The sequence below is a fragment of the Anser anser genome, assembly GCF_964211835.1.
Source record: "Anser anser genome assembly, chromosome: 8".
Taxonomy (NCBI): Eukaryota; Metazoa; Chordata; class Aves; order Anseriformes; family Anatidae; genus Anser; species Anser anser.
The window spans coordinates 5,457,553-5,477,888 of record NC_139728.1 but is presented as its reverse complement, the minus strand read 5'-3'; the positions used below and the strand labels follow the sequence as shown (position 1 = coordinate 5,477,888).

Below are 20,336 nucleotides of genomic sequence, written 5' to 3'. Positions count from 1 at the left end.
CCGCCATGGCCGCGCTGGGGCGGGCAGCGCCGCCCGGGGCCTCAGGGCCGCGGCCGGGCCTCGGGGCGGGGCCGGGCCCGGGGAGGAGGCGGCGGGGCCTGGGCCGCTGGGCCTCGCGAGGGCGGTACTGAGGCGGAGCGGGGCGGGCCGGGGTAGCTGCCGGCAGCCCGCCGAGGAGCGCGGCCTGCGGCTGGGCCGGGCCCCGGGGCTGCGGGGCTGCGGCGGGGCCCGGCTGAGGGGAAGGCGCCGGGGCCTGAGCGCGGCCCGCGGGGAGGCGGCGGCGGAGCGGGGACGCGGTGCGGTGCGGTTCGGTTTTTAACGGCGCTCGGGGGGCGCTGGTGTGGCGGTGCGGGGCCGTGTTCGCCGCGACATAACGCCTGCCGGGCCCGGGATGCTGCTCGCCGTGGTGCTGTGCGCGGCCGTGCTGCCCCGCGCCGGGGCGGCGCCCGACGAGGAGTGGATCGACCCCACCGACATGCTCAACTACGATGCGGCGGCCGGAGCCATGAGGAGGCCCTACAAGGTGCGGGGGAAACGCCTGGGTGGAGGGACAGATAGCTGTCCCTCCTAGGTACTCCTTCAGCCGCGGCCTGTGGAAAGATTGCCCTTAAGTTGTGGAGTTCAACAGAATCGTATAATAGTAGACGCTATTTATAACAACAGATTATATATTTAGTAATATATAATTATAAATAATAGAATTATGTTTGTATCACCTTGTAAAGTTATATCCTAATCCATAAACAGAAAACAATTGCATGCCTAGTAGTAAAATTGAAAGAAAAAAGTAGCAACTGACGTTCCGTAGTTATGTAGCTTAGGACCTTTTACTAATAATTTCAGTTATGCACTGATCAAGTCGCAGAAAGTACGCTCTTTAGTTCCGTACAGGTGGTGGTCAACTGATCTGTGCAGGTCGTGGCTCTGCAGTTGTTTCTCTGAGAAGTACGGGGTTAAGCAGCTCTTGATGGTCTCTGAAGTACAGTGTTAAATATCTGGAAGGGTTTAGTCAATAAAAGTTGGAAGATCTGAAGTTAATGGTTACATTTGACTTGAATTACCTAGTTCCCCAGCAATACAGGAATAAAGTCCTACAACGCTTTGTAAGTTGTATAAAGTTTTATAGTGCTGGGCGTTGGAATCTTTAGAAGGAAGATGAGAACCAGGGCTGAGTACTGTACAGCTAGTATGTCGTGAATCTGGAGAAGGTGAGACATGAACAGATAACTTTGAGAAAGTGAATTGTATCCAGTTGTCTTGCATTGGGAGGGCTGTATGTATATATCATGGGATGCATATTATTTGTCTATGATACATGTGCACACAAGGCACTGTAAGCCACAGTTGGTTGTACAGACACCCTTGATCTTGTCATTCTTCAGTTTTAAAGTTTGGCTTTGCAGTCTTGAGTAATACCATTTTAATGTTTCAGAACTTAGTTTTATGGAGCTTAAAAAATACAGACTATGTTATTTGTCTCCACAGAGTTCCCCCTCAGCCTGCACCTACCTCAGTTGCAGCTGGTAGTCATTAGCGTTTGTAAAGTTGAGCAGCAAGCTTTGGAGTCTTTAACTTTGCTGCCCAACTGCTTCTACCTGCATCAGAAATATTCGGAGTTCTGCTACTGTCTCCCATGAAAAAAGGGAGAAATATGACTGCTTTGGAATAATCCTTTAAGAATTTATTTTCTGCTGTACAGTTAGATTTTAGTTTTCTGCTCTACAGTGAGAGGTTTTAGGCAGGCAGGCTACGCAGCCAAAACAAAACTTCTTATCAGGTGATGTGTTCTAGTGAGGTCACTTAATTCTGTGATGTTGTGCTTCCTTTTGGAGACTTTCCTCAAGGTGCATACCAAATCATGTAGAAGAAGCACTGCTAAGACTGCAGCTGAGCAACAGCCAGAGAAAATGGGATGTTCTTTCAGGGCAAAGAGGGAACAGGAAGGTTAGGGCATGCAACAAGGAACGTAGCTTTGTGTTTACTTCCAGTCGGGCTGCGTGGCCAGCTGGGCCGGGAATTTCATCTGGCTGAAAATGGTGTGTGCGCTTGCTGAGTCAGTTTTTAGCCGGTCAGATATCTAATCTGATGCTCTGTGGGCTCATGTGATCACCAACACTCTGAGGAGGGGAAAGGGCAGGTGGGGGAGGAAAGGGCATGACCTCTCCTTTTGATGGCAGCATGCATTTAGATAAGCATAAAGTAATTGTCACTCCAGATGGAGCCTAAAACAACAGCAGAGAGGCAGCGGAATATAGCTGAGGGAGTACATGCAGAAAAGACCAACACTGTTTTTAGCCCTTTTGCTTTTTTTAAAGTGGGCTGACCATAAGAGTGTAACGTGGCATATTGACAAATTTTTCTTCTTTTGTAATTTTAGGTAAACTATTATGATTCTGAGGATAAGACAGTGGATGCAGTCAACACTGAGAAGTTACCAAGTTGCTTCAGGGAAGTGGATTCCTTGCAACAGAAGGTTTGTGTCGGAACTTCAGAATATTTTCTGGTCTTTTCTAGTTTGTGCTTTCTGACAATGCAGAGGCACTGGATAGCACAGAGCAGGTGAATTGCTGGCACGGTTTGAGAGAGATCATGGGTTATATAGGGGGAACTTCTTCATGTAACTTTAAAGGAAAAATTAAAAGTGATTTGAACTTAATTCCAAATTGCTGGTCAGCCTACCAAGGCCTGTCACCTAAAACATTCTGAGGTGTAACAGAAGTCAGGAGGAGTTGTGTGCTGTTCGACGCTGACAGTTTAACCGTGGTGGTGGTGGTGTTACTCCATGCTGCCAAAACCCAGGAAACCTGACCCTTTGTTTGAGCTGTTCAGTTCTGTAAGATTTTAAGGGGTGGGCTGTGGGTGTAAAGAGCGCACTTGTGGCCAACCATAGTGCGTGATGGTGGCAGCTCTCGGAAGTCCTATAAGTGCCCCACTTTGCTTCTTCCCCTGAGCTCAGAAGGATGCAGACATGCTTGTGTAGCTACCAAGACCTGCTTCCCTCATCCATTTGGAGACCCAGTGTGAAATGTAATTTTAATACTGTTTGACTTAGTATGTTTGGATACAAACTTAAAAATTAAGGAGGTCCAGATCTTAAGTTTTTCTCATCTTACTGAGGTTGGTATTCAAACCATGTTATCACCAGAGCTGAAACCTCTACTACAGGCCAAAGCCATGGAAAGCAGCAGCAGAATGGAAACTTACGCCTTAGCAACTGGATATGATTTTTACCTGGGGTGCTAATCATGGGATTATTGCCAAACTAATGCACTTCCATTAATTGTGGGTGTAATGTGTTGGTAGTATTTTTTTTATCTCTTACAAACAAGCTGGTTTGAGCAACAAATGAGTAAAAGCGTCTTTACATTGTAGATTGCAGAATGCGAGAAGAGGAGTGCCAAATCACGGGAAAGCCGGAGCTTTTATATTTTTAAGCGATACTTGAATAAGATTCTAAATGAAGCTGGAAAACTTGGCCTTGTAAGTATTTGAATATTGCTTTAAAATGAATTTGAATTCGTATTACCACTTCCTTTGTTTTTCACAGTTAACAAGTATTGATTAATTATTCTCTCATACTTTACAATTCAGTTCCCTTCGTTTTAATTTAAAGAAAAAGATGATACAAGTATGTGCATTCGGTATTGCTGTTAGAATTACTGGTGTTTGCTCAGTTGCCACTTTATCTGTAAAGCACCTGAGGGAAGATTGTGAATTCAGAATGTGTATCCAAGTATCTGTTGCTGGGGTGCAGCTACAGAAATACCCCCTCCAGTTCATGTCAGTGGTTGTTAAACTGAAAAGAGCCTGATCTCGTTTGTTCATTTGTTTTTATGCCTTAGTTTTAGACTTACCACACTACCCATTTAGGAGTAGTAGCTTCTAGAGTCTGCGTATAAGAATCACCTTATTATTTTATTCATTACATTGTCTTTGGAAATATTTCTTTTTCTGTTCAGAGATAGGATAAATTTTTAGCAATTAGCAAAAATAATATTTTTAAAAAGAACATTATACTTAGCAATGTAAGATTTCTTATTTCCGTGCTTAATAGCTTCTGTCTGTATTACCCAGGCATGATCGAGTCCAGTGGCACACATAATGCATTAGTCATTAATACCTGTTAATGAGAAGCAATTGTAAAATTTAATAACACTACATTTTTTTTTTTTTTGCAGTAGAATTAAAAGAGAACAAAACAGTTGAGTTCATGATTTGTAGGGGTGAGGTGAATGAACAGAAGTATGATAGAGCTATAGTGGGCTCCCTGTCCCATGTCTTCATCCTGCAGTCTACCACAAAAAGGGGCTGGTATAGGACGAGGGTCTGTAATCAGGATTTTGCATAGCGATACAGTTTTTCATATATCCATGTATTTCCCAATAGACAACTTCTGACCATCATTTTGCTTTGCTTTTAATTCAGCCTGAGGAAGACATGGACCGTGTGCATTACGATGCTGAGATCATCCTTACAAAACAGACGTATTTGGAAATCCTCAAGTTTCTCAATGAGGAAACGTGGCAGTCAGGGGCTGTGGATGATGCCCTTAGTGATATTTTGATCAATTTTAAGCACCATGATGGTAAAGCTTGGCATTGGAGCTTTGAAGACACTTTTGGAATTGATTTATATAATATGTTTATGGTAAGAGAAGAAAGGTGATATATATATATATATATATATTTTTTTTTTTTTTAATTACTGTTTTCTCCAGTTTCTTTGTGCAAGTCTAGCCAATGAATAATACTGTCTTAACTCCACCTGAAAATCAGCTCCTTCCATCGTACGTACAGTGAGTCGCTCTTGCTTCTTGGCTGCTGAAGGTAGAGGTGATATAGTCAGTTAAAGTAAGAATAAAACTTTTTTTTTCTGTGGTCTGATTTTCTTTTTGTAGAATTGCAATTTTTTTTTCTGGTACTCGTTTTTTTTTCTTGCTTTTATATCTGAGTTGTGTGGTTGTGTGATTCCTTAGACTAGTTTCTCATCACTAACATTTAAAATGCACAGGTTGCTCGTTTTCCAGATTTGCCTCTTGTTCAAATAGATGCTGTAGCTGTTGGCTCCTGCAGGAGCTGGATTACTTTTCTGTTGAAACAAGTATATATTTGATGTCTTAGATTTTATAGGTTAGAGTTGTGAATTGAGTAGAAAAAATTCGTCTAGTGCTGGAGAGGAGAGTGTGACTGTGTGAAAACGTCATATTCTCTAAATGGAATTAGAAAATGTTAAACTGAGAATAAGCTTGTCTAGTTTTCAGGTAGTTCATAGAAGCCAAATAAAAAAGCAAGTGGTCCACATTGTAACTTTGCTCTTAGGAGTCCTCAGATGGGAAAAGGCTGTAAAGTGCTTCCCTGAAGTCCTGCTGCTGGTACTTAAACTGCAACTTGGCCTCTTAACCAAACTGCGGCAGTTGGCCGCAGTGGTTCATAGCATGCACTTCAACACTCAAGTGTTGGATTGTATCAATTTTGTAATTTTAAATGATGATAGGTAATGTGATACATGTCATAAGGAAGAAATAACAAAATATCATAAGGAGAAAAAGCAATAGAAAGGTAAGGCTGTGGTAGGAACGACTGGTAGTAATACCATGACACTCTTCTGTTTTGTGCTGCAACAGATATGCTATGAAAACAAGAAGTTTCCTAACTGTTTCTGTGTAAATGATGCTGGTAAAAATGAAAGCTGGCAGTTTTTTTCAGATGTCCTGATTGTAAGCTTGGAAAATCTGGATCATAATTCTTTCCTATCTTCTATTTCAGATACTCTTGTGCTTAGTGTGCACTGTGATTTTAATAGCTACGGAGCTGTGGACACGTATTCATTGGTTTGTTCAGCTGAAACGTGTTTTATTAATAAGTTTTCTCATCAGTTTTGCATGGAACTGGCTTTACTTATATAAAGTAAGTTGTTTTGAAACCTAAATGGCTTTTAGGCTTAAAACCTGACAGTTGTGAGGGAGTTAAGGTTATTTAGTTGACTGCAAAATAAAAGAAGGGATGAAAGGCTGTGTTTTGTATGTTGACAGGTGCGTTAGGCTTAAAGAGCAAAAGAAACCCTGCCGATTTTTATCCTGCCACAAAGGTGCACAAAATTCACAACGCAGTAGAATGGTGATTTCACTGCAAAGCAGCTTGGTAGAAGTCTTATGAGAAAGTACTGAGTTTTTTTTGCTTACCAAAGATTCCCCACCTGAAACTGTATTTAACAGGTGATAGACAGAGACAAATGCTTAACGCATGGTGATAAAGTAGCCGGCTGTACAGTGGTATTGGTTTTAACGGGAGGAACTTGACCTACTAGGTCATAGCCCGGCCACAAAACCTAGGACACGTCCTGTCGTCAGAACTGCAGAGCGGGTGAGGTGCCAGGGAGTAGGATGGTTCGTGAACAGGAATGGATCGCTGTGCGAAGGACTTGGTTTGAGTCATTGAATAATGACAGAATTTTTCAGCTGATGATTTGCCTTAACTTCTTCTACTTGATTATCAGCTGCAGACTGTCAGGCAAAATTATAATCACTACGGGTGTTTATGTTAATGGCACAATTTAAAAAATTAAAGAGAACATAAAGAGAAACTGTAGTTTTAATAAGTAATTTTGTAGCAGCTGTCTCTGTTTGGAATCCAGAAATACTTAAGGAAGTGTGATGTCAGATTGCTTTTGCCCTGGATTTACATCTTTGAACACTGAAGTTTACTGTTTTGATAATTCAGTCTCTGTTTGGAGAATAAATCAGAGGTAGCCAGCTTGGGAGGTTTTTATCCATTCCCAGGAAGTACTTAAAATCTAGCTTGGTTTAGGAAGCAAATTTTTTAATAGACTTACCAGGTAACTATCCCATGCCCGCTAAAAGCAGGTACATGGCGTGGTGCTGCGCGGAGGCGGGCGTTCTGCGCAGGTGGCTCCGTGCTGGCTGCTGCGGAGGGGTTTTGGGGTCTGGGTGCCCCTGCACCCGGCCTGCGCGCTCTGCGGTGCCGCGGGGATGGGTCTCAGCGCAGGCGCTGGCCCGGGGGCTGCAAAGCTCTTGTGGACTGCAGCTGTCCCAGGGGTTGTGCTGCTGACGGCAGGAAGGTTTGTGGTGGAAGCAGTCAGTGCCTTTTGAAAATTAGTTTTGTCCCTGCAAAGAAACTTCAAACTGGGTTTGGCTCGTGGAATGTTGCTTTTTCAGATGTGCAATGAATCTTGAAAGTTTTTACAGATGATGGCATCTCTCTCTCTATTTTTTACAAATATTTCTGATTCTCCTGCAGCTGGCCTTCGCGCAGCACCAAGCAGAAATTGCCAAAATGGAGCAGTTTGATAATGTCTGTGCTGAGAAATTGGACTGGAGGGACAGCCTTATTGGTAAATATTTGTTTCATTGTTTTGTAATAGTTTTTAAAATCACAAAATACTCAGTAATTGTACCCAAAATATTCTAGTGTCTTCATAAATTGTAAGTACACTGAATGTTCTTGAGCAATACGTGATTATGTGGTTTTACCATTTTTCCATTTCACAAGACTTCCCTTGCTAGGCCTTTGAAGGAGAGCCGATGGCAAAAATGTTCTTAGGTCCTGTCCTGGGGTTACTTCTTTTCTTTTAAAACTTGGCCCATGAGTGTTTCACCAGCTCCCCCACCCCCAGTGCCATTCAGTGCAGGTCATCAAAGATAGAACAGCAGAATTAAAGATTTTTTTTCTATCTTTCAGGCATGTGAATACAACAGAGTTCAGAAATTAAGTCTTGCAACGAATTTCTTACTCTACTTTCATTATTATACAGAGATGGCTGAATTTTTTGATAGCCATTATTTACTATCCAGTGGTACAGCAGGTAGATTAATGATAGCAACTCCTAATAAGTGTCTGTTGTGGTCTTTTCTTGCAACGTAATGGCTGTGATTGCTTCATTTATGTCAAATTTTGGTGGTTTTTGGTATGACTGCCCTGAATTCAAACTACAGAAACAAACACTGGTGTCATAAATTACTTAAAGTTGTCTTAAGGAGTAAGACTTTCTGCTTAGATCTAAGATGTTCTCTTGAAATATACCAGATGCACAAACATTCTTCTGCATACTTGCAGCCTGGCAGGTAAGTGGTAACACTCAACATTACTTACGTTTCAGTGCTTATGGACAAAATCTGCCAGATAACAAGAGTTTCCACAGGCCGTGCTTCTTCTTCTTCTTCTGTGGCTTCTAGGCTCTAAATTCTTCCAATAAAGAGAACTTCCTTGACTAAACATGGGAAAACCTTAGATTCTTCTCTTTCCTTCCTTGCTTCCCTGCATCCCTGTGACTGGATAAGCTATATTGCCAAGCTAATTTCAGATTGTTAAAAAAAATAAATCTGGGCTTTGAACCATATCTAGAAGATTTCCATAAGTAGTTGAAATGCTACTGTCTGTATTACAACAATGTCATAAAATGTGTTTTTTAAAAAGTAGTAAAAATGTGTCTCTGCTTTGAATACAGAATGGCTCAGAAGTATGTGGACGTTGCAGGATGATCCCTGCCAGAAGTACTATGAAACACTACTAGTGAATCCTGTTCTGCTGGTTCCACCAACAAAGGTACATGCCAGACCCAAAGCAACTGTGTACGATTGTTTGTCAGCAGTGACAATGTTATTTTTTGGGTTGTGTTTCTCTAGGCATTGGCTATTACTTTCACCAACTTTGTAACTGAGCCTTTGAAGCACGTGGGACAAGGCATTGGTGAATTCATCAAGGCGCTTATGAAGGAGATACCACTGCTCCTGCAGATTCCAGTGCTAATTATAATGGCTCTGGCTGTCCTGGTTTGTATGCATTTCTTAAATTTAAAAGCTCACATTTGTTTTTATATACTAAACTTATTTATATGGAAGTATTGTTATATGTTATTAATTATTGCTTATTTGTACTGATTAACAGAGTTCATAGCACAGATGAAATTATTTCTACATGGGATTTTTTTCCTAGACTGTACTCTTTATAAGTACAGTTGGTTTAGCTATTAAAATAAGTTTGTATTGAAATTGCATCACTTTCCCATTGCGCAAGGAGGATAAAATAGCATTAAACTGCTTACAATCCTAGACTCTGACAGTTTATTTGAAATTATGTTCCCTTTTGTTAAGTATCATTACACAGTGATGCATCTAATTGGCATTTTGTACATAACGCATTGAGTTAGAGCCTTCAGCACCTTCCTTCTAGCACCAAAGACAGGTTACAACCTGGCAGCTCCTGCAGTGTGGTCAGACTGCAGAGAGCCTGAATTTTATCACAGCCATTCTGGTCATCCAAGCTTTTCTTTCAGTGCTGATCAGGTTTGTGACTTTGAATTCTGTGTGAAACAAATGTTTGCAGTTTTGTTTTTGTTTTTCCACCCCCAGGCTTTCTGCTATGGTGCAGGATCATCCGTGCCTGTGATAAGATATTTAACATCTTCTCAGAGGAGGACACTTCCTCCACCTGACAGTCAACAGGAGAAAATAGACTTTGGGCGATATGATGGGAGTACATCAGATGGCCGTTATTCACAGAAGATTCCTTACACTTATAGAGGACCTTATGACAGAGGAGATGCTCAGCTGAGACCTGGAAATGGCAGCAGAATCCCTGACATGTTGCGTGCAAGCAGTGAGCCAGACACGCAAGTAGAAGAGTCTCAAAAAACAGACCCTGGTGTATGTTAGTCTTTGAGCTGGGATTAAGTTTGCTAGATTTCTGTGCCGTGTGCTAGAATGTGGTTAAACAACAGGCTTACCCAAGCCTTGTGAGGAGAGGTGCCTGTTCCCCTATAGAACAATGTGGTATAGGTTGTTTTGGGCATACTTTGTTCTGGAAAAATACTATGTGATGGTTAACTGTGTCAGGAAACCACTTAATTAAAATATTTGGTAGTAGAGACTTAAATAACTTGTTTTGAGGGATCTTACGTACTTATAACTGTATGACAGTACTTATGTCAGCCTCAGGAATATAGATTACTCATGGAAGGGGGAAAAAAAGCCCAATGGACTTTCCTTGGAATTACAGAAAATTTAAAACAGATTTGTACTCTAGATTGTGCTCATTTCCATGTGCTGTTTCCCCAAGGGGAAAAAAAAGATACCAAGATACCTGTCAATCATACTTAAAAGTTAGGAGATGTGGGGGAGTTCTGCCCTTGAGCTGAGAGGCACTTGAAGGAATGGACCCCATCAGTTTGGGTTGGTTGATTAATAGCTTATTATTAATTTTTACAGAAGACATTGCACGCTGAGTCTGAAGTCTGTAGAGTAGAAACTGCCCCAGCTACAAATGTTACTGAAGAACCTGCACTGGAACAGCAGAAACAGCAGCCAGGCAAAGCAGAACAAGAGACTGGAGAAAACTGCGATCTTAATAAAAACCTCGAAGGAACAAGTTCCACAGGGGGTCCACTTGAAGAGAAGAAAAAGGGCAGTACATGCGACTCACAGGAAGGAGGAGACTGAGGAACCCGCAACCTCTGCTGTAAGTTTTGTCTGATCTTTAATTGTCCCATACTTAACTAGCTCTGCTCTAGTTCAGAAACGTTTTAGTTCTAAATGAGAGCTCCGTAATGATGAGAACTCGCTGTTGGTCAGAGCAGTGGTAAGCACAGCTGTGAGGCAGGGGTTAAAAATTGAGATTGTGTACATACTACTGGAACTGGAAATAAATGTGCTTTTAAGTAGGATAAAACAATGTCAAGTAGCTAAGAGAACAGCTTTGTGCAGGTGGCTGGCTTGTTAGAAATCAAGTTTGTGGCACAAGTTTCAAGTAAAAGTAGGTATTCTGTGGTAGGAAAGCACCGATACTCTGTGATTAGCAAACATAACCCTAATCAGATAATTGGAAAACAGCTTGAAGAAAGTTGCTGATAGTCACATAATTCATGTAAGACTAATTGCAGCTAAAATAGAAGTCTCAGGAAGGACTACAATTGTTTTATAGTCTTTAAAATCAGTTTTCAGTAGTTAGAATTGCAATTAATCAGCTCAGTTCTGGGACATCTTGAAATCAAGGGCAGAAGTGTGAGAAACTAATGTTGCATCAGTTTGTTTTAGGGATGTTCAAAGCTGAACAAGGAATAAGAAGCACTAAAGTACAAGTACCAAAGATGAGCTCACTAAAATGATCGTACACCTGATTTTGGAGCAATGTTCTGGCATTTCTCCTTAGAAGAAAAAAAAAATTTGTTTCAGCAGACATCAATTTTTCAGGGCTTAGAAAGCTACAATAGCATGTCTGTAAAACTTTTAACAGTTAAGTCTACTTCATTAGTCTTAAAATGCCATTTTACTCTGATGCTAAAGGTAACTGTCAATTCTTCTCCATGGGTATAATACTTGAATTAAAAATGGAGAACACTTTGTTTATAAATAACCAAAGTAAGCAGTTTGCCACCTTAGCCATTAAATCAATGACTTTCAACTGAAGTCATGCACTTAAAACAGCACAGAGACCTCAGGGTTCTCCAGAGCCCTGTACTACACCAGGGCAGTCCAGGTGGCCGTCACAGGTGAGCACTAACACTTAGAACAGCTTTTCTCAAGAAACCCCCAGCACAGCGCATGGTCTTTTCAGGAGAAGTAGTTCAGGTCAAGTAATAAGCAGCATACATATGTCTGTTGTTTGTAATGCTTAAAATTGATTTAGAGGAGGAATTACCTGATGTCCATGGTAGCCCATGCCAAATACCTCGCACCCCTGTAGAACTCTAGTGGTGGTGAAAATGTACCACAATCTATAGAACAGCATTGATAGCTGTTAAATAAATATACTATTATAAATATATACATATACTAAATAAGTTAATATATAAATATACTTAGATACAAGTATATCTTTAAAATAGTCTGATTGTTTCATACATTATTCAGTGTAGTTTTATATTTAAGTCAATTAAATATTGCCAAAATAAATCCAGCGTATTTTTAAAATAATATTTTTGTTTCAAAGAGGAGTAAAACTAAGTTTTGAAATACTTTTTTCTTTTGTAAATAATCATGATTGTAGAAAGTTTGGAAGAAGCAAAGACAGACTAAGTACTCAAGCTATTTCACAATTACTTTTATTTTTTTAAAAAATTATAAAAGAAAATGGGACTGTTTTCCAGGGAGGTACAAATCAGAAAAAAAAAATCAAGTTTTCTTTAAAAAGAGCATATACACGTAGGTCTTAACACTAGATGTGGGAGAGTCCACACATCAGCACTGAGAATACCTTGATGGCAGAAAAAAAATGATGTTAATGTTCATAGACTAGAGCAGTTAAGCGGGAGATACAGTAATCAGTATCTCAGACACTGCTAAAAGTAACTGCCAATATAAAGAACAGTGGCAACTCCAACTACTGGTCAGGAGCGTGATGCTGCTATTATACAAAAATGATTAGAAAGGAGACAAAACTACTAATTATAGTCTTTTGTAAAAAGGCATTTATGTTTTCCAACAAACATAATTGATTCCTAAGATGCTAGTGTACAGTACGAGCCTGTTAATTTCCTCAGCTAGAACTTGGTCCTTTTATAGCAGAGGGTAAGTGGACTCTTTGCTCATCCATTCTCTTAGCTTGTGCTCGCAAAATCAGGCTGAAAAAGTCCTCATCTGGTACAGTTGGTCCTTTTGCAGATGATGGAGGAGCACATCTTTGATCATCCAGCCTGGAGCCCTGTAGACAGACCAGGCAATAAAGCTGCATATTTACAGGAAAATATATGTCTCAATAAGCGAACAATATAAATGAAAAATGATTGAATGTTTGTTTTTCCCAGATTTAAAGCTATTACATGGCTTTAATAGTTTAAGCTTTGGTGCAAGTAGCTAACTAGGCCTTAGCCGTTCTCAAATGAAATTACTAATTTAAAATTGTCAGTGTAGCTAACATGGTGCCTCCAACTGTATCAGAAAATACAACCCCTAATTTAGTTCTTGTTCCTATTGCAGAACATAATTCAAGTATCTTTTGCCAGAAGAATTTCAGTGTTAGTTCTACTAGTTCTAGTCTCATATGACCAAAAACATGGTTGTCTTCTGACATACCAGCATTGCTCTTTAGCCTAGGATTGTTACCCTTTTCTTGGCACTTCTATTACAATAGTATGGTTTTTACAGTTGTCTTCCTGCCTTTCACTGTAAAGGGAATAAAAATAACTACACTGTAGTAAGAGTTGGATAAGCAATATTTAGAGAGAAGAGGGTTCCTTCAAACTCATCAGACTGTGATTTAAATGTACTGATGTTACAGAGCAGTTTGCATAAAATGTCTGAGCTTGTTTCCGTGTTCGTTTCACACGGTTGTCAGCTCCTGGTCAGATTTTACAAGGGCTGGCTGCGGACTGCAATCATGTCCTTGACTAGAGTTGTCTTTGAGATAAAAGTCTCAAAATAAGCAACTCGTTTGTGCATAAAGCAGTAAAATCAGTACTGGATGACAAGATTAAAGTTTTCCATTCTTTTCTGAATGAGCACAGTCCAGGCGTATTACATATTTGCTACACATAGTGCATAAAGAGACAAAATTTACTATACTAATTTCTAGATTCTTTGCTTGACTCAAAAAAGTAAATAGGCAAGTTGCTAAAATAGATACTTCATCAGATTATATAAATATATATTAGATATATATAATATGTATGTGTATATATATGTGTGTGTGTATATATTTATGTACGTATGTGTATGTATGTACATTCTTACCCACCAAATCAGTTTGTATCTTAAAACACATGAGAAGCACAGAGGCTTAGTTGAAGACACTAAATATTTAGGATGCACAAATCAAACCCCGAAAGACTCAGAATCTTACCTGGCATTTTATCAATATATCAAAGAAGTCATCATCTAGTTCTCTGTTGTTACTTGCCATCAAGTGCCCCAGGACTGACTGACTGTTGTGCTGATTAAGACGAAGGCCAGGTAGGTTACTGAAGCTAGCGCGCTGGTCATCTAGGCGGCGGCTCTGGGAGCTGGCAAGTAAGTCTAGAAATTCATCCGTGTGGGGTGAGACTACAGAAGTAGAAAAGGCTGGGGGAGGAAGAAGAAAAACAAATGAGCCCAGAAGTAAGCACCCTTTCATTCAAATACATTTTTAGGATGTCATTTGACAGGAACTAAAAGCTACAGGTTTTGTTTTTAAAACTTACATTTTCTTAATGTTTTAGGTGGAGTAGAGGATGTTGCTACTGAAGCAGCTGAGAATCTGTTCTTCTCCTGGAAGTAGCATCTCTGATCATCCATCCTGTTACTCTGGAATCGACTCAGCAGATCAAAGAACCCTTCATCTGCCATTGTCTCGCGACTGTTTCTCTGGAGAGGAGAGAAAAAATAGAGGTACTTTGAACTCAGAAGTACCTAAAACCAGGACAACTGCGTGGCAGTTTCATTCCAGTAGTGTGTTTGATAACTGAAATCCAGTAAGCTAATTTTTTTAGTCATCCACTTCTATAGACAGCGATTTAGCCTAATAATAAATGTTAATATTATGGCAAACGCTTCTGGAAGATAAATCTATTAGAAACATTTTGTTCTCTGAAACATAATGAAATAGTGCTCTTATCAGTACAAATGGAGTAATTCCTCCTCAGCCATTAATCAACCAACAACCCAAATATATGCCCATGAAAGAGAAAACAAGAAGAACAACAATGAACAATATCCATTTGCTCCTTAGGTTTGTGGTCAAAAGCTCTTTGCTCTTACCAAGATCCAATGACTTTTTATTTTCTTAAACTGATTTCTGTGAAGAGTGCAATAACCTAAAAAAAATACGTCAAATATCTTCCTGTATCTGAATCAGAAAAGCTATGTTTTTTTTTTAAGTTAGGAAAAGCAGGGTCTGGGAGAAAATCTAGATATAAAATGTATGTGCAAGCTGACCTGTAACTTGAGAAAATCCACCAGGAAAAAAACTTTCAACGGTAGAAAAAGCTTAAAGCTGTTACCACCCAGGAGACAGATGTAGAGTGCCAGATTATCGCATCAGTTTACAGAGCCACAGTGTTTAAATCAGGTAAACAAGTAAAAGTGAAATGGGCATCTGCAGGAATGTGTTTTTCATAATTTTGGACAAACCGAGATAAGTAAAGGCTGTCATCTCCACAGCTCTCCAAACCTACCCTCTGAGAGTTGGGAAGACGATGATCAATAGAATTACTGGCATCCTGCAAAACTTTGGAAGCGGTGCTGGTTTTGTACTTTTTGCCTTTTAGTCGATTTACAAAATGCAGTTTTGCTGAAGGTTTGGCAACAAGTGGTTTCTGTTTAGCAAGAATCTCACTGTTCCAGTTCTGAACCTAAAAAAAAAAAACAAGACTCATGAAACTAAGCTTCCTAATCTTGATCCCTTACGGTTACCTCTTATTCAGTTCTTCTTTTCCTCATCAAAATGAAGCAGCTTTACAATATTTATTTTATTCAACCACTAGGACAGAAAAAGTTAGTTTTTAGTTCTATTTACTTGACGTGTGGTTATTGATAATCTCATTACCTGAAGCAGGTTAGTACTGTTATTGACCAAAATATGGTCAAGTGGTGCATTTAATCAAACTTGCTGAAATTTTCCTTGCTGACTGCAGTGCAGGAACTCTAGTTCATGTCAACTCAAAACATGACATTCTTATAATACTAATAACTTTTACAAAGCATGAGTGCAAAACAAATCCGTAAGGCAAAACAAACCTAGATATTTAATCAGCTTTCTATATAGTCCTTTACATGCACAGATTTCCCAGTGAAGATTGGAGAAGAAGGGAGAAATGCCAGCACAAGAGTAAACAGGAATAGCTATCTAATTTCACTGAATAACAGAATGGATAGCTTTATCAACCTGAAAGAATTTTCATAAAAGAGAATTCCCCTAAATTCTCTTAAAATAAATATTTTAATCTATAAAAATGATCATTTCATCCAGAACTAACAAGCTTCTGTAATATCTGCACAAAAAAAGAAAACCTTTAATCCTGATCCTACATCAGAAAGTGTGAACACAATCACAAATCTTTCAGCAATACTGCCTACCCCCATGAAATGACTTCTAAAGCTTATTAAAGATCAACACACACTCCACCTCCAAGCAGATGGTATCCCTGTGCAGTCAAACCATAACGCTAGTGTCATATGTTCCATATATCGAAGACATTTATGGAAAGAGTTTTTGAAACCTACCACGAGTATCTTGAAAAAAAAAAAACTTTATAAGAAATAAGCTGCAATACTATGTTACTAGTTGATAATAAAAATCCACATTAAATATTTTAGTGTATTTATTAGTGAAACACACTATGTGTATTTGAAGTAAATTGATTGCAGCCAAAGGAAAACTGTTCAGAGCAGCTGAGCTAAAACTTTGGAATTTTATACTGAATCACTTTCTGCATCAACCTCAAAACACTTTTAAAAAGGAGATGAAAGGAATTCCTTTGGTGCACACTACATGCATAATTTTGAATATTAAACCCTTACAGAAGCCTTTAGATTTTGTTGCTGTCTAACCAGCAGAACAAAAAGAAGAAAATTGCCAACCTTTTCTGGTGTTAATTTCATAAGTTCCATGTTCTCCATGCTGTGACGGCGTCCTACTCTGGGTCTGGTACCTTCAAGAAAGAAAAAAAGTTCATCTTGTTATCATTATGACTTATTGTGTCACCTTCAGAGCTGTGGCAATTTTCATCAAATGTCCAAGATACAGCAGTTCTGAGTTCCAAAACTCAGCACAGAATAATTAATCACTAGTAAAAGCAGCCTTAAAAACCACACCCATCTAAGGTATGTAAGCTGCTTTCACAGGCCATGGAGAAGAGCCAAGGACCTTAAATTCAATCAGGAACATCAAATGAACCAGCTTTAACTCTAACCCCGTGTTCCAAAAACGATTGGAAGAAAAAAAGAATGACATAATTTTGCAGCTAGTAGACAAATCTCCCACATTAAAAAAAAAAAAAAAAAGAAAAAAAAAGAAAATACAAAACCCAGGAACAATTAGAAACTAAGGGTGATGCATCATATGAAGAAACTAGGCATTAACCTGTGATTCACAACAGAAAGCCATCAAAAAAGCAGGAGGTGAGGGGGTCCCATACTGCAAAAACAACTTTTTTTTTTCTGGAGGCAAAAAATATAAAGCATCTCTAGTCAGAAAACAGTGCAAATAACAGATTCATTTTGAAGTTTACTGTTAGAAAGTATTCAGAAAAAAGCACATACCATTCAAATTGTTATCTACCACATGGCTTTCTGACATCATGGAGTTGTTTGTGCTGTAGCTTAATCCAAGAACCATTTGAAGATCTGAGAGATTAAGTCTAGCAGTGAGCTCTCCACTTCTATCTCCTACCTGCAAACCAAATAAAATAAGCAGTTCTTACTGTAAAGAAAGATATATATATATATATATATGTAAATACAAACATTGTCCCCCCAGACTTCTGAGAGAAAAAGGTTTTCCTCGCTGAAAACCGAGACCACCTTTTTCATGAAGTACACAAAAACTAAAAGGTTCAAACCAAAGCCTAAAATAACCTCTGCTAGGCTAATAACTTGGATCCCACGCTGACATTACTGGAGGTGACACTAGAACTAAGGCTGCAACTGCAGTGACATATGGCTGACATAACTTTGAATAAGCTATCTCAGAAATTATTCAATATCCTTTCCATTATTCAAAAATCACATGTACAGACACACCTCTGTAACATTACTGTGTTAAGTGAGAGCAAAAACCAGGCAACCAATGTACGTAAGCGTGAATATCATACCTCTCTAGAAATCTCCAAGTGCCTCTCAGCAAAATGCATAGCCTGGTCGTGATTTCCCAGAGCCGTGTACGCGTTCCCCAAACTCCAGCATGCTCTTCCTTCACCAATTCTGCAGAAGAGAAACATCTTCAAGGCTATCTCCTAATACTCGCTGAACACTAGGGGTCGGGTTTGTGTGATATTACCAGATTACTGTGCCAGGAACAATTAAGACTATCTTCAGAAACCATTCCACCACCACCACCACGCTAAGTATTGTAATTAAAGGACTGTGATCTGGCATAAGCATAAATACAAACAAATTCATCAAAACTTGAATTTTTAAATTTACAGCAAACATTTAAATCACTCTTTTCAGTTTTAGAGGCATGGAACATTTTATAACTTCCTTTCTTTGCCTCAGATTGCATACCTTATAGTTTTTCACAAATTTTGCTTCCTGAATTAGAAAAAGTGCATTTATGAGTTGTAATAAAAAAAAAAAAAAGTAACTGTACCCAATATTACAAAAAAGCTGTGGAAGTCATTATAGTTATTATTTTAAAATAAGCATTATTTACTACTGGATTATTCTCCCTTCCCCACTCCTTACTATTGTCTTCATTTGTGGAAAAGTAGAAGATGTATTCTTATGAAGGTATGCAAAATTATTATAATCACATCATGGGAAAAAAAATGCTTATTTTACAAAGATGACACAAACATAAGAAGATTCAGAGACATCATTCATCAATCCCCCTTTCATCTCAGATTCATTAGCCACAATCCTTTCACCAGCATTTTTTCTCTCCATTTGAAAGTTGTAGGGAATTCACATTAATTCAGATGTCATTTATAAAACAACGACAGCGGAGTTAGAGGTAACAGGATTTGGTTTAAGTGTCATATACATGAAACAAGCTCTTAGGGCTTACTTATCATTTAATTCCTGAGCAATCACAAGGTGTTTCAAGTGATAATCAATTGCTTTTTCATAGTCTTGAAGCAAAGTGTATGTGTTTCCAAGGCTGTAGCAGGCCTGTGCTTCCACAGCTCTATCTTTAAGCTGTCGAGCCAGCTGTAATGTCCTCCTGAAAAAAAAAAGTCAGTTACGTCAAAAAATCACTGAAGCGTTGAAAAGTATATTTGCACAACTAAAAATCAGTTGCACAAGTTAAACAAATTAGGACAACTTGTAAATTAGCTGCTAACAAACTACTATCTTGCAAAATCTTAAGAAGGAAAAGATCTTGATTACAAACATGGACTAAATGTGTAAAACCATGTTGATACGCACCACCAACCCCAGCTAATGAGTGTACCTGGGACAGGTACCCATCTCGAGTGTATTACACTTACTGAGACCATTCCAGAACTTGCTAAGACAGAGATGCTTGTTTCTAGAGTAAAGCTGAATAAATGTGTCTCAACAGAAAGGTGTCTACTGTGCTGAGAATATATTTAAAGCAACGAAACATTGAAAGATTAGCACTGCATCTCCCTTAAAATAACCTGAATAGTTAAGTAAGTAGGGAGAAACGTTGGGCGGTTGGTTGTTGTGTTTTTGTTGCCTTTTTTTTTTTTTTTGCTAAACAAATGCAGCTCTTCCCTAAGTATATTTTTAAGAGATGGCTATTCTACAGTGAGCTGAAGTACTAGGCACAACAGAAATGAACTGTACAAGAAGAGGTATAAACTGTATTTATAAGCAGTCAACTAACTTGTAGTATTCAGAAGCAGTTTCAAATTCTCCCAGGAATATGTAGGCATTTCCAAGATTGCTGTACGCTCTTCTTTCTGCTGATCTATCACCAAATTCTTTAGCAATTAGGAGACGCTTAAAAATGTGAAAGAATTGCATTAATTACTCCATTTTGTACTTCATAGCGTATATTTGCATACAAAAACGCATGTTCATAGATTTTCCACGCTATCTATTCTTTAGACCAACAATGCTTGAAAAGAAGAGTCTGGACTTGAGGCTGTGCCCTTAAGATCTAAAGCTTGCATTAAAAAGCTTGTGACAATATCCAAAAAACTACATGTATATAAAATCTGTAGCAACCGGCGATATTTTACAAGAACAAACAAAATTGTTTACTAGCACATTGCAGTACCTGTTCATGAGCTAAAACTGCACTCCTGAAGTTGCCCAGAAGGTAGTGTGTGTTTCCCAGATTTCCAAAGGCACGTCCTTGTGCTGCTCTATCACCCAGCTCTGTTACTATCGTCAGGTTCTCTCTGTTTTGGGGGAAGTGAGGACAAGAGGAAGACTAGTGACTTTTAAGTTATGTGTTTTTCATAATCACTTAAACAAAAAATCTTTTTCCCATTTAAATAAAAGTAGATTATTCTACCTTGTCCTATTTTAATAGCCCTTATGCTACACAAGTTTTCCACTGAGTAGGAAACATTTTCTGTGCGATATCCAGCTTAACTGCATTCTTACGCTGGCATACTCATCTCTAGCGAAACAGCTACATTATATGCAGTATACGTCTCAGTCTGGTTCTAAGAGTTATGCTGAATTCTAACATAGAGAAAGGACATGCCAGGTAGTAAGAGGTACGCTAAAAATGACAGCTTAACAAAAAATAATGTACTCTCCAGTTTAAAGGGGA

At 39.1% G+C, this 20,336-nt stretch overlaps 2 protein-coding genes across 4 annotated transcripts in view; one reads left to right on the top strand and one right to left on the bottom strand.

Moving 5' to 3' along the window:
* The first annotated feature begins 177 nt into the window (after window positions 1-177).
* On the top strand, window positions 178-14,473 carry CLCC1 (chloride channel CLIC like 1). The gene is made up of 11 exons (XM_083846761.1): window positions 178-523; window positions 2,378-2,473; window positions 3,373-3,480; window positions 4,426-4,647; window positions 5,766-5,906; window positions 7,257-7,350; window positions 8,464-8,561; window positions 8,642-8,788; window positions 9,368-9,661; window positions 10,223-10,472; window positions 14,146-14,473. The coding sequence occupies exons 1-10, from the start codon at window positions 392-394 to the stop codon at window positions 10,451-10,453; spliced, it is 1,563 nt and encodes a 520-aa protein (XP_083702887.1). The 5' UTR covers window positions 178-391; the 3' UTR covers window positions 10,454-10,472; window positions 14,146-14,473.
* GPSM2 (G protein signaling modulator 2) overlaps window positions 12,033-20,336 on the bottom strand; it is a 25,953-nt gene continuing 17,649 nt past the window's right edge. For all 3 annotated transcript variants that reach the window (XM_083846742.1, XM_083846740.1, XM_083846741.1), the window contains 10 exons: window positions 19,833-19,956; window positions 19,437-19,552; window positions 18,651-18,806; window positions 17,737-17,845; window positions 17,186-17,315; window positions 16,505-16,575; window positions 15,100-15,276; window positions 14,128-14,290; window positions 13,791-14,008; window positions 12,033-12,653 (listed from right to left, as the gene is read on the bottom strand). In XM_083846742.1, coding sequence (XP_083702868.1) covers window positions 12,489-12,653; window positions 13,791-14,008; window positions 14,128-14,290; window positions 15,100-15,276; window positions 16,505-16,575; window positions 17,186-17,315; window positions 17,737-17,845; window positions 18,651-18,806; window positions 19,437-19,552; window positions 19,833-19,956 — 1,429 coding nt within the window. In that variant the 3' untranslated portion in view covers window positions 12,033-12,488. The remainder of the gene's footprint in view (window positions 12,654-13,790; window positions 14,009-14,127; window positions 14,291-15,099; window positions 15,277-16,504; window positions 16,576-17,185; window positions 17,316-17,736; window positions 17,846-18,650; window positions 18,807-19,436; window positions 19,553-19,832; window positions 19,957-20,336) is intronic.

Coding starts and splice junctions, on each gene's coding strand:
- CLCC1 (XM_083846761.1), top strand. CDS start 392: ATGCTGCTCGCCGTGGTGCTGTGCGCGGCCGTGCTGCCCCGCGCCGGG. Junction 4,648..5,765: donor ATTTATATAATATGTTTATG/GTAAGAGAAGAA, acceptor CTTCTATTTCAG/ATACTCTTGTGCTTAGTGTG. Junction 8,562..8,641: donor TGCTGGTTCCACCAACAAAG/GTACATGCCAGA, acceptor GTGTTTCTCTAG/GCATTGGCTATTACTTTCAC.